We start from the raw sequence: 12,526 nt of genomic DNA, 5'->3' as shown, positions 1-12,526 counted from the left end.
ACTTGTGCTATGGGCTTGGAGTTGGCCTCTAGTGTTGTACGCCACATCCCCATTGAGTTCCTGATGAAGGCTCTTAGGGTCCCATTGATCTTGTACAATTCTAGGCATTCCAGTATCCAGCTGTGGGGCATTGAGTCATAGGCCTTCTTGTAATCAATCCAGGCAGTGCACAGGTTGGTCAGTCTGGTCTTGCAGTCTCGGCTGATTGTTCTGTCTACCAGTAGCTGGTGTTTTGCGCCTCTGGTATTCTTGCCAATTCCTTTCTGTGTCCCGCTCATGTATTGACCCATGTGCCTGTTCATCTTAGCCGATATGATGCCTGACAGGAGCTTCCATGTAGTACTGAGGCAGGTTATTGGTTATATATATATATATATATATATATATATATATATATATATATATATATATATATATATATATATATATATATATATATATATATATATCATAAAATTCAAATTCAAATTTTTTTATTTGTCACGTACACAGTCATACACAGTACGATATGTAGTGAAATGCTTGGACAACTGCTCGTGACCTAAAGAAAACAAAAAAGGAAAAGGCTATGAATAAGATAGGAAATAAATATGAAAAATTACAAAGGGTAAATTTAACTAGGAAGGAATAAAATATAAATTATGGTTAAAAATGAAATAACTGTACAACACAAATTAGAATGAAGGGTAAATTTAACTGGGAAAGGATAAGATAAAATATATAAATTAAAGTTGAAAATAAAATAACTGTACAACAAAATACACAATATAGAATAATAATCTGACAATACTATAATATTGGCCTAGAGCTGGGCGATAGAACGATAACGATATGTATCGCGATATAACTTTTACGCGATAGAGAAATTAAGCTATCGCGATAGACCTCGCCGCTCTCGTCCTCTTAAAAAAAAAAAAAAAAAGGTCAGCCAATCTAAATTAAGTAGCGCAGAGCCGAACCAATCACAGCCGCAGCGTCACGTCGCGTGACTTGTTACGTACAGCACAAGTGCCAAGCCGCACGTGTTTGTTTGGGAAGCAGCCAGCGGGTAATGGAGCCAGCACGTAATGGAGGAAATGAGTGTGCCGACTAGAAAAATCAACCGAGCGTGACCGAAGAGAAAACAGATGATGGTTCCAATGCCGGAGAGATTGTTGAACGGAAGAGCCATAGAAGTTCCGTAGTGTGAAGGTATTTCGGCTATTTCAAGTCTGACAAAAAACAGAGTAGCGTGCACTGTAAATTGTGCCGAAAGCAAGTCTGGAAATACAATAAACTGGTGCATGCGTCACACTGTGCGCCACGTTATTGTTTCGGTGAAATGAATTTCTACAATACTGTTTCTGTTAATTGTACTCTCTGCAGTGTTTAAATGCTTACATATATACACACAGTTACTGTCCCTCCACACATACGACTCGGTTCTGCTTCTATTAGTGATGGGTCGTTCGCGAACGAAATGGCTCTTAGATCCGGCTCTTTGACGTGAACGACGCGAGCCGGCTCCTTATCGCGAGCCGTCACGTGGGGTTTTTTATTTTTCTTTCTCTCAGCCTCTCTCTCGCACTTTTTTTCCGCTTCACTCTGCACGCGAGCCTTGTGCTTTACGCTGGGCAGAGGGGGGAGGGGCGGTAGTTACACTCAGTAGCACAGGAACAGAGCCAGAGAGAGAGAAAGAGAGGCAGGGACAACAACATTAGAAAGGTATAGTAATCATCCACAACTATTTTCGGTTGCAGATGATAAAGGATTGAGAAAGTTTATTCATGCAGGTCCATATGACAGAGAATATGCATGTTCTTTTAGTTTTCATATTATAATTTATATTTAATTGTGTTGTGGTTTGCAGTGTTTTGTGTTCTTTTCATTTTAAATTTGTGAAAGGAAAAAGCTGAAAACTTAAATAGTTAAAACTTGAAATGTGAATAGTTGATTTTTGTATTATATGATTTATTTATTACATTTTAAGTGGAGTGAATAAATAAAAGTATATTTACGGTGGCCCCTAGAGACAAAGCACATACAAACTTCAAATCACGTACGAACTCTGAAGCATGTACAAACTCCAAAACACGTAAAAACACGTACAAACTCCAAAACACGTAAAAACTCGTAAAAAACACGTACAAACTCCGAAGCACGTAAAAACTCAGAAGCATATAAAAACTCAGAAGCACATAAAAACTCAAAACACGTACAAAAGACAACAGAAGTGCTCCAGGATGCTGGGCGCAGTGTTGAGCCTTTGTTATCTTGTGGCTACACAAGCCAGCAAGTACCAACGACCGGATTTGGTGTGTGGTAATAACAGGTGAATGAACTTTTTTTTAAAATTATTTGAATATATATATGAGTGCCTGTGTATAAATACACAAACAATACACACATGCTTTCAATTGTGTAATTTAAGTGATCTAGTAGCTCTGCTTTGGAAGTTCAGTTCATGCTAGAAATGTGTTTTGGAGTTTGTACGTGTTTTGTCTCTAGGGGCCACCGCATATATTTATATATAAACATATATAAATAAAACCACTTGTTTTTATGTTAGTAATTCCTTTTGTGCATAATTTTATATTATTGTTAATAATAAATTAATTAAAGCAACAAAACAACCTGAAGAGCCGGTTCGGAGCCGAAAGAGCCGGATCTCTAAAAAGAGCCGGAAATCCCATCACTAGATTCTATGCCCCAGCTTTGTTTACTTTTTCCCACTGAGGCTTCTAGACTTCTGATTGGCCAACATTTCTGCACGGTTAGGAATCTAGCGCCACCTGCTGCTTTGGCATGTTCATAGCAGCGTTTTCCTTCATTTCTGCCTTTATGTGTGGACGGGATTCTTTTTTAAAACGAAAACGGAAAATCTCCGTTTTAAAAAATACCCGTGTACGTGTGAACGTAGCCTCAGTCTCTGACTGGAAGCGCTAATTCGTCATTCGGCTTTTGTCAGACTAAAGTAACTGTTAAAACTGTTTGAAAAGCTAAGCTATACAACAAGGAGAGATTGAGAATTTCCTTTTAGTTCTCAGTTTATTTGATATTGACAAAAGTTAGTCAGTTTTGTCTGTTCTTCTGTAAAACAAACTAAGATTTATTTTTAGAATTAATATTTTGTTTCTAAGTGGAATTGACAATTTAGTCTGTTTCGTTTGTTCTGTTTTGAAACTTAAACGCTTTAGCGGCTGCCTTTTGTGTAGTTTGCAATATTTGCCTTTATTTATCTGAAAAAGTCTCATGTTCCTTAAGTACATCTACCCTGTTGAACTTATTATGGGAAATAAATATTTAAATAAAAACAAGCTGCTGATTATTTCACATTTTACTTGTGAGCAACGGCACATTTAAATCTTACAAATATAGTTATTTGGCTTATATCGTGATAGATATCGTTATCGCCTGAAATGAAAAAAACATCGTGATATGAAAAAATCTCATATCGCCCAGCTCTATATTGGCCATATTATATTTACATTACCACAGTGAGATGACTATAGTCTCATGAACAACATTAACTAATTGTTATTTACTAACTAATCTTAACTGTTCAGCACAGAAATGAAGCCCAACAATCATGTTTTACAGTCCCGTGGTCTCAGCCTCAGATACTCAACTAATCAAAGTGATGTCATGACAAAAATGAATGACTAACAAAACATTTTTCTCCTTCATTTCTGTCAAACAAAGCTGTATGTACCGTGTCTCGCGGTTAGTATCATGGTTGCTAGGCAACCTGAACAGCGCGACAAAGCGTATACCGTCCCATTTCACAAGCCTCTCACTTCCGCACTTCTCATACTTATAGTACGCACCGTACGTAGTATGCGTAGTGCGCGTACTTCAAGCGTGCAGACCCTGAATTGGGACACAGCTTCAGGGCCTGTTGAGCTGATCGCTGGTGTCCTGAGAAAAATGGCGGCTCATTCTTTATGTTACAGAAGCAAAGAGACACAAGACCAGGCGGAAAGGGACGATCGTTTGGTGAAAATGAGAATCTGCGAATGCTTAATATCTAGTTTCAACTGTATATTTTATGATGTTGGTGTTTGGCTTGATTGTCAGCACAAAGAGGGAGAGAGAGAGAGAGAGAGAGAGGAACAGAGAGGGAGAGAGAGGAACAGAGAGGGACAGAGAGAGAGAGAGACTGAAAGACTGGAGGCCATTGATAGCAGCTTATGGAGTGTTTTTCAGTGGTGAGTAATACTATATAGTCTTTTGTGTCCAAGTAGTTCATACATTTAAAGCTATAAAAGAAACCCATTGTACATTTTGAAAGCAGTCATTGAGAAAATGTACCACTTGTACTACTTTTCTTCTTTTGTCCCGTCAGTCTCTGTTTTTTAACATGTACAGATTTTCCCACGTTGCTGACTTAGCTGTTATTTCCTCTTTCAGTGTGAATACCTGCATACGATATTTGGAAATTACTGCAAGTAACCCCCACTGTCTGTGTGACACGTTAATTAGCGTTTCCTCTTTCTGCTTCAGTCTGTGTGGTCATTGTCTGTGTGTTCTCAACAAGAAAGACACACAACAGGAGAGCATAGAGGCAGAGAGGCAGGCGGAGCTACAGACAGACAGAGCTACAGAGCAGATCACAAAAAGGAGATTAGAGCAGAGGCAGCTGAAAGGATATCAAAAGCAGTAAATAGTTTGTTGAAGGTGGATATGGCCAGGTTAGATGTCACAGAGATGTTTCATGGCATTTCGTTTCCTGGACACCTGCACACTCAGGATTCCTTGAAATATGCTGTCAGCTTTCCATTTCTGGATACGGATATTCTCATAGTGTCTTATCCAAAGTCAGGTAAGAGAGAACAAACTTCCAAAGATACACACACACACACACACACACACACACACACACACACACACACACACACACTCCAGTCTAACCAGATGAGCATGTTAAGCAACTCAGTGAAAACATGGTGACATAGATTGTGGTGAGTTTAGCAATTTACATAATAACTTCTTACTTTTCATTTTAAGCATTTCGCTGAGTTTGAGTAACTTTCTATGGTTTATATGACTGAATTTCATCAATGTGGGCTCATCAATGCCTCTCACTCATTCCTCTTAACAGGTACCACATGGCTACAGGAAGTTGTGACTCTCATACGCACCAGAGGGAACCCAGGGTTGTCCCAGACTGTTGAAAACTGGAAAAGAGCTCCTTGGTTGGAGCACTATTATAGCTCTGCTCTGCTGGAGGCCTTACCTACTACAGCTCGAGTCATCACTACACACTTGCCTCATCACCTGCTGGGCCCTGCCCTCCAGCACTCCAAAACCAAGGTCATTAAAGTGCACATTTAATTGATAGATTTATTCTAAACATTCGCCAATGTTGGAGGCTGTTACCCACTGAGCCCATGCCTGCTCTCTGCAGCCTGGCTGACGTTAGCAGTTTGCCGCACCAAACTAGTCTAATAAGGGGATTTATAAAACTACTGACTCTACTGACTATTTAAGACCTAATACTGAAAGCATAACGTGCCGGCATCAGATCTTTAAAATGTGCATGTGTATTTTTAACACAATGAGACAAGTTAATACATTTAACAAGCCAAATAATGTCCAATTTGTAATGTCATGCATTCATTTAAAAATAATTCCTACAGGACATTATTAATTATTTTGTGGTAGATCCGAACAACAAACAACACTTCTTTATCTGATCAGGCAGAGTGTCCAGTTGACTGTAGTGTGGAAGCTTAACTTAACTCCACTGGTTTGGCTGGTTTATATACTGATTTGACAGATACCCTATACTGATGTACACAGTAAGCTGAGTTTTGACTTTTATTTGTTGTTGTTGTTGTTGTTTTTACTAGTTATGGTATTATTTACACTTTGTCTGTCAGATAACACAACTAGTTGATTTTTCTGCTGTAAATCTCATTATTAAGCTGTATCTCAGTAATTGTGTATTTTTTCTTTTAAAGCAAAAACACAAATCACAGAGAAACATTTCAAGATTGACAGCTTTTTCTGAGAAAGCACTGTCATCCAGACTTGACAGACTTTTAGGTGCCATGAATTTAACTGATAAATATTTGTGTTTTCTGTTTTTGTTTCCATTGTGGGAAAGCGTCTAATTCTACTTAACAATCTTGACTGCTGATAGAAGTCTAGGGATGATTTCTTGAGCGTAAAGGACAAAGCATAATTTCTTATTAAGTAAAGAGACCACACCCAGCTATGACACTGTGGGTCAGTTGTCCAGTTAAATTAAAATCTCTGAAAATGGGGGACTATGTTTAAAGGTCTCTGAAATTTCTACAGTTATTGCAAAACTTTTGTGAAACTCCTGGAGTAAAAGCACATAGTCTGATTTAAAATCCTCTGTGGTTGTGCACAGAGGGAAAGATTACCACAAAAAGGATCAACTAAATATTTATGGACATAACTGTGAGTAAACTTAACAACACATGTCATGTCACAGGTCATCTATGTGAGCAGAAATCCTAAAGATGTGGTCGTGTCCTTTTACCACTTCCACAAAATGGCCAACTTCCTCCCTGAGCCTCATTCATTTCCAGATTTTTTGGACCGATTCCTGGATGAAACAGGTGAGGGTGACTGTTTTGCTTGTTGTATCATTGTGCAGCTACAAGTTTCAATCTGATCAGATGTGCAGTATTTCTTCACACGCTTGTTTGTTTCAGTTTCTTTCGGTTCCTGGTTTGACCACATTAAAGGCTGGACCAGTCAGATTAATAGCAATCTGCTTCACATCACCTATGAAGAAATGTCGCTGGTAAACTATTGCATCACAGCTAAGCACACTATCCCCTGTAAAATATTCATTTGCTTTGTTCCCTGGTCACAAAGTCAGACGCAGGTCTGAAAAGTGGAAGTACACTTCTTCAAACTGAACCCTATGGCTCATTACATAATTATTTAGCATTTCAAGGAGGTCTCTCATGTCAGTGAAGTGAGGAAATTTAAATTGCACTCTTCTTCCTGCTGCCAGGATCTGCACGGCACCATAAAGAAAATAAGCTCGTTCCTTCAGTGTCCCCTGGTGGAGGACGAGGTCAACAACTGCGTGAAACACTGCAGCTTCAGCAGCATGAAGGAAAACAAGATGATCAACTACACTCTCGTCCCTCAGGAAATAATGGACCACAGCAAGGGCTCCTTCATGAGAAAAGGCAAGTTCTGCTGAACTGTAAGCAGATTAGATGTCTGAGAGTGTCTTAATGTGACCAAAATAGTAGCTGCAAAAATGCAACTTGCTGATAATCTACTGACAGACTTTTGGTAACCTATGACACATTGAGAGCTCTCATCAGTGTGTCATAGGGCATGATAGACGAATCTTAGAGGTCTCAAGAAAATAAAAGGAAATGGAGGAAAATTTATGTTCTCAGTAGCTTTGCTTTTTGCATCATTTCATCTTCATGATAATTATCTTCAAAATAAGTAATGAGAGAAAAACTGTCTGTTTGGTTTAGCTGCACAGTTCACCGTTCCTGTTCACACTAAACGGTCTAAGTGTTTTTAATTTCCTTTCAACTGAATAACAACTTCACCCAGCCTAACCGCAACCTGTTCACAATACCGCCATCTAGAAGGAGATATACAGAAATATCACCTTTGGTCTTCTGGCTGTGAAACTATTCAATTAATATTTAATGACTCAATTATAGACATTTGAATTTTTGAAATTGTCCCTTTTTTAGTAGCATAAAATGACGAGGTAATTATTCAGTCTTCAATAGTCCTATTCAGTCTTGTCATACATAAAGGTTCAACTGAATGATAACTCTTTAATATAAAACACAGTACTACCCAGTAAACTATAACCAAATCCCTTTTTAAAATACATTTCTGATTTATATTTGAAAATCACGTCTTTGTTGGCCTTCAGACAACAGTTTTGATGGCTAAGGAACCAAACAGGACAAAAAAAAAAGATCATTTTGACTTTTCTCTCTGTCTTTCCTTTTTGCAATGCAGGTAAAGTGGGAGACTGGAAAAACATGTTCACAGAGGAGGACAGTAGAAAATTTGAAACCGTCTTCACCTCAAAGATGATGGAGAACAGCACTTTAGAGTTTGTGTGGGAGTAGTGGTCCTACAGACCACGAGAGTATAGATCACATCAACTGCTCCCTTTCAAACTAGTTAATCATTTATGTGTGGATTACAGTATATGTTAACCCTTCACTTGTTTTGTGATAATTATGTTTTGAATTCTTTAATTATGTTGTTCATGTGAAACCTACAGTGATGCTTTTGAGGTTGTCTTCTTCTTCTTTTTCTCCTTTTTAAGTTATAAATAGATTAATAAAGCTTATATGCTTGAATGTGTCATGTCATTTTTGTTTCCTTGGTTCAAAACAAGTGGCACTTTACACTTCAGGCTAAGAAGTTGACAGTTACGTAACCATGACAACAAAGAGCAGAGGGAGAAGTCCAGGTGACAGGGTTTAACATAAAGCTCTTTGTCCCCATGCCTGAGTCGTCCTTGTGTGTCCTTTTACTTCAAACACCTCACCTCTGTTTAAGCAGATTTATATGCATAAAAAAGTAATTTTATTCAAACATCAGGTATCTGTTTGATTTGGATTTGAATTTTTGAAGCACAACCACGCTTTAGACTTTTTAAGCAGTCTCTTTAGTCTGTATGTATTTATGTCTGTGTAACAAGTGTGTGATGTTGAAACTCACAGCACTTAACATGAGCAGCCACTGAGCGTGCTTTTTATTTCACAGGTGATTGTCTGTGCAGTTCATGTTGATGTCATGGTCCTGGGCCATGTTGGCCCAGTATTCTTAGTTGTTGTGTGTTTTGTGTTTTGTTCCCTATTTATGCCTTGGTTCCTAGGTTATTTAGTTAAGATGTTCCTTATTTGGTTACCTCCTGTGTGCCCCTGTGTATCTGTGAGCCCTCGTCTCTCCTTGTGTTTTATTCCATGTTTTCCCCAGCCCGTTATGTCTGTGTTCTCCCCGTGCTCTCTCTCCTCCTGTCTGAACCTCCGTGTACTTCCTGTTTTACTTTGACAGTCTCTCGTCAGTACGCGTCATGTTGTGTTCACTCCTGCCCTGTCTCGTTATGGTTATCTGTGTCAGCTGTGTTCCCCGTGTGTTCCCACTTCCCTCGTTAACCCTCTGTGTATTTATGTCTGCATCTCCCTCAGTTCGGTGTCGCGTTCTCCCTCATGCTGTGTGTGATTCTCCCTGTGTTTCTTGGGGCGCTTTATATTTAGTTTTTCCCAGTTTAGTTTCGTATTACCTGTGATCTGCCTTTCCAGCAATAAAGCTGTGTTCTCTGAGTTTATTCCTCGTGTCCCCGTGAGTGTGCGTTTGGGTCCTCTCCTGCCTGCCACACAGCCGAATCATGACAGTTAGTGTGCAAGAATCTGCGTTTTGGCTACTTCATTGAGTGCGTGCACCTTTAAATCGAGACGTCATCTGGCCTGATTTGAAAGAAACCATTCAAACTCAAGCTTGAAAAACCTTGAAGCTGTGAAAGCCCCCTAATGAAAGAATCATCACTTCTGAATGCAGTTAAGGTTTGTTGGAGGTTTATTGGAAAGTGAGCCAAATGAGAGAAAGAAAACTATGCTTAGGCCTTCTGCCTTTGATTGTGAGATAAATATGTCTTGCAGAACATTCAATAAATTTTGGATTGATTTATCTTTACCATTTATTAGGGATACACATTTCCCTCTGTTTATAAAAGACGCTGGCCTCTTCTTCGTCTTTCACCTTCTGTCACTGATTATTTCGATTTTTGTCACAACGTCCTGAATATTCAAATTGACAAGGGCACACATGTGCTGCTATATCAGCTGCTGATAAAGCCCCATACACAGCCCCACATGCAAACACCGGTGATTGAAGCTCTCGAGCTGTTGTTGTGCACACAGGCTCACACATTTTGGTCATGTGAGAATTCACTTCACACCTCTCGTACCCCTCTCTGACTCTGCTGAGGGCAAGGAGGTTGAAGGGTAAAGCTGCTGCCAGTGTTAAACGGTTTAAACACAGCAGGACTTTTAAAAAATTGGATTTTTCTTCATTTAGCCTCATATTAATCATTATCAATGATGATGGCAGAGTGTTTTGGCAAGGACAAGATGTTTGGCTGATACAAAGGTTGCTGTAAGCTGTAATTAGCCCACACATTCTGAGATTTATATTTTGTTCTTAGATCAAAGATTTTATGGACACATTTATAGACAATCTACTTATATACAAGATGTTTAACATGAGTTATGGCCTGCTCTGGATGTTATGAGATGGACCATCTGTTTTTGAGTAGTTTGCCTCCATTCCTGGAGGAGTGCAGCATGCGGCTGTGCAATGCTGGTTGGTTGTGGCTTTCTTTAAACATGTTGACGCTGCATCTCCCAGGCATGTTCAGTAGGAGGCTTACTGAGAGTAAATCCTGGCCAAGGAAGTATTTGGATGTGCTCCTGATCCAGAAAGGTCTGTACTACTCTGGCAGTGTGGAAGTGGGGATTCTGCCTCACATGTTGATGTGGTAAACTGAACCAAGTCTCAGATGTGCAGGTGAGTTACTTTGTGTTTGGTAAATAAACGACTTCCTGACCTCTTCCTGACTTATTCTAAATTACTACATTGTTGTCATAGTATGACAACAATGTAGTAATTTAGTCTACACTAAAACTGGTAATAGGAAGAATAAGTCAGGAAGAGGTCGTACTCTATGTGGTAATGAATGGATTGATGATCCTGATATTTAAAAATTCATTATTAGACTAAACAGGTTCTTGTTGTTAAGCATCATCTCATATTGATTCTCTATATTTCGCTGTTTAGCTACAGTATCCTATAGATTTGGTGGCTATTAAAGGAAACACATATTACATCACACTGATACAAACAACATGTGCATCCTCCAGTCTGATAAAAGAAATATTCTCCTTCTTGGTCCTATGTGAATATCTCCCTAAAACTTGAATAACTGGTTGTGCCACATGCAGCAAAAACTACAAAAAGACATTTGTTATAATTGGCAATTAATCTTTCATCATGGTGGAATTTTGGCCCACTCTTCTTTGTAGAATTGTTTCAGTTCAGCCACACTGGAGGGTTTTTGTGCATTAACTTGCTTAAGGTCACCCCAAAGGATCTTGAAGAGACCACTTGTTGTTGTCCTGCATAAGTCAAGTGTGTTTGAGCTTCAGGGTATAAACTAATGGCTGCACATTCTCCTTCAGGATTTTCTGGTAGAAGATGCAAACTTACTTTTTCACACAGGGTCAGGTAGGTTTTTCTCTTATTAAATTAAATAATCTTTTAAAGACTGGAGTTTGCATTCACTTGGGTTATTGTTATCTAATATTAACAATTCTTTGATGGTCTGAAACATGTGGTGCAGGTGAAGAAGCAGACTGTGTTTCTGAAGAGAACTTTAATTCTGGGAAACAAACCATTTGTTTGTATTATGGGTTTGGAGATCTTTGATTTTTAAATCAATTCTGTTAATATAATATTTAATCACTGAAATATGACCTTAAGACAATTAAACAACAATGGCTCCAAAATGTACCTGTTATACTGTGCACATATACAGTTTGAAAGGCACAGTCAAATCATATTTAGCGTTTTAGGGTGTCACAGACTGTAGATTTATATTTCACTGCACAACGACTTGTGAAACTGAGGAGGAAAAAGCACAGTGGCACAGTTTTATGACAGCGGCAGTGGCGTACAGCTACAATAGTCACTTTGTTGTAATTGGTTGCAGAAGGAAGTGTACATCTTTGAAGTTTTGCACTTAAATGCATGTTGTCTTTTTGTGGCATGCTGTTGTTTTTCAAAAAACAACGAGAAGTTGCTTAAGATTCTGCGCAGAGTAAACTTCTCCCTGTTACTATTATCCTCGCTCTGCAAGCCTCTGCTAAAACCCTCCCTCAGGAAAAAAAGTGTTCTCTAAACACATGTCTAAGCTTTATATATGATTTTCGGTCTACAATGACTTAGTATCAACTTATTATCCAAACTTCAAAGGCAATACACAGCTGAGTCATGACAACTGGTTGTATTCTGGGCAGGAAGGCGTGACAGTCCTGGCATTTGCATGGCATTTAATACCCATTAGGTCCATCATCCCTCCCCATTGTGTCAGAACCTGAGAAGGCACAGCTGCAGAGGACTCAGAGTATTTCAGTTCCTCTCTAAACCACACAGTATTTTAAAGAAGAACATACTGGTTCCCGTCAAGAAGTAGAGTGTAAGTAAAAACAAAAATAACGGTGTGATGTGAAAGACTTTAGGCACCAGTGATTTGCATGGAGCCTTAAATACTTTTGTCTGGCCTAACCTATCTCTCTAACTTGAGCTCAAGCAGGCCTGTGGTTACAGCAGTTGCCCAATGATTTCTTCTTTTTCGCCCCTTCCACTGATAGTTGATGTTGCGTCTTTAATATTGGGCCACAGTCTTGCGCAAAGATGCTTTATCATGTGCAAGGGCCAGAAATCAAACTGCCAACCCTGCAAACAGTGAACAAATCACTTTACCCTTACATAACATTACTTTAGAGTGTTT

General features: G+C 39.0%; 1 protein-coding gene across 3 annotated transcripts; it reads left to right on the top strand.

Moving 5' to 3' along the window:
* Positions 1 to 477: 477 nt before the first annotated feature.
* sult5a1 (sulfotransferase family 5A, member 1) lies at positions 478 to 8,306 on the top strand. 3 transcript variants are annotated; one of them, XM_085271057.1, is made up of 8 exons: positions 478 to 1,191; positions 4,057 to 4,187; positions 4,483 to 4,801; positions 5,081 to 5,292; positions 6,443 to 6,569; positions 6,666 to 6,757; positions 6,974 to 7,154; positions 7,963 to 8,306. In XM_085271057.1, the coding sequence occupies exons 2-8, from the start codon at positions 4,170 to 4,172 to the stop codon at positions 8,073 to 8,075; spliced, it is 1,062 nt and encodes a 353-aa protein (XP_085127183.1). In that variant the 5' UTR covers positions 478 to 1,191; positions 4,057 to 4,169; the 3' UTR covers positions 8,076 to 8,306. The 3 variants fall into 3 exon arrangements, with proteins under 3 accessions (XP_085127183.1, XP_085127175.1, XP_085127191.1); XM_085271049.1 differs by having other exon boundaries at positions 478 to 1,704; XM_085271065.1 differs by having other exon boundaries at positions 481 to 1,191; positions 4,390 to 4,801.
* The last annotated feature ends 4,220 nt before the right edge of the window (positions 8,307 to 12,526 follow it).

This window comes from Mchenga conophoros, linkage group LG1 (assembly GCF_057382185.1).
Source record: "Mchenga conophoros isolate Kocher_MC1m ecotype Shallow Benthic linkage group LG1, M_conophoros_male_GT1.1, whole genome shotgun sequence".
In the NCBI taxonomy this organism is placed as follows: Eukaryota; Metazoa; Chordata; class Actinopteri; order Cichliformes; family Cichlidae; genus Mchenga; species Mchenga conophoros.
The sequence above is the reverse complement of the archived record's forward strand: the minus strand, read 5'-3'. Positions and strand labels throughout refer to the sequence as shown.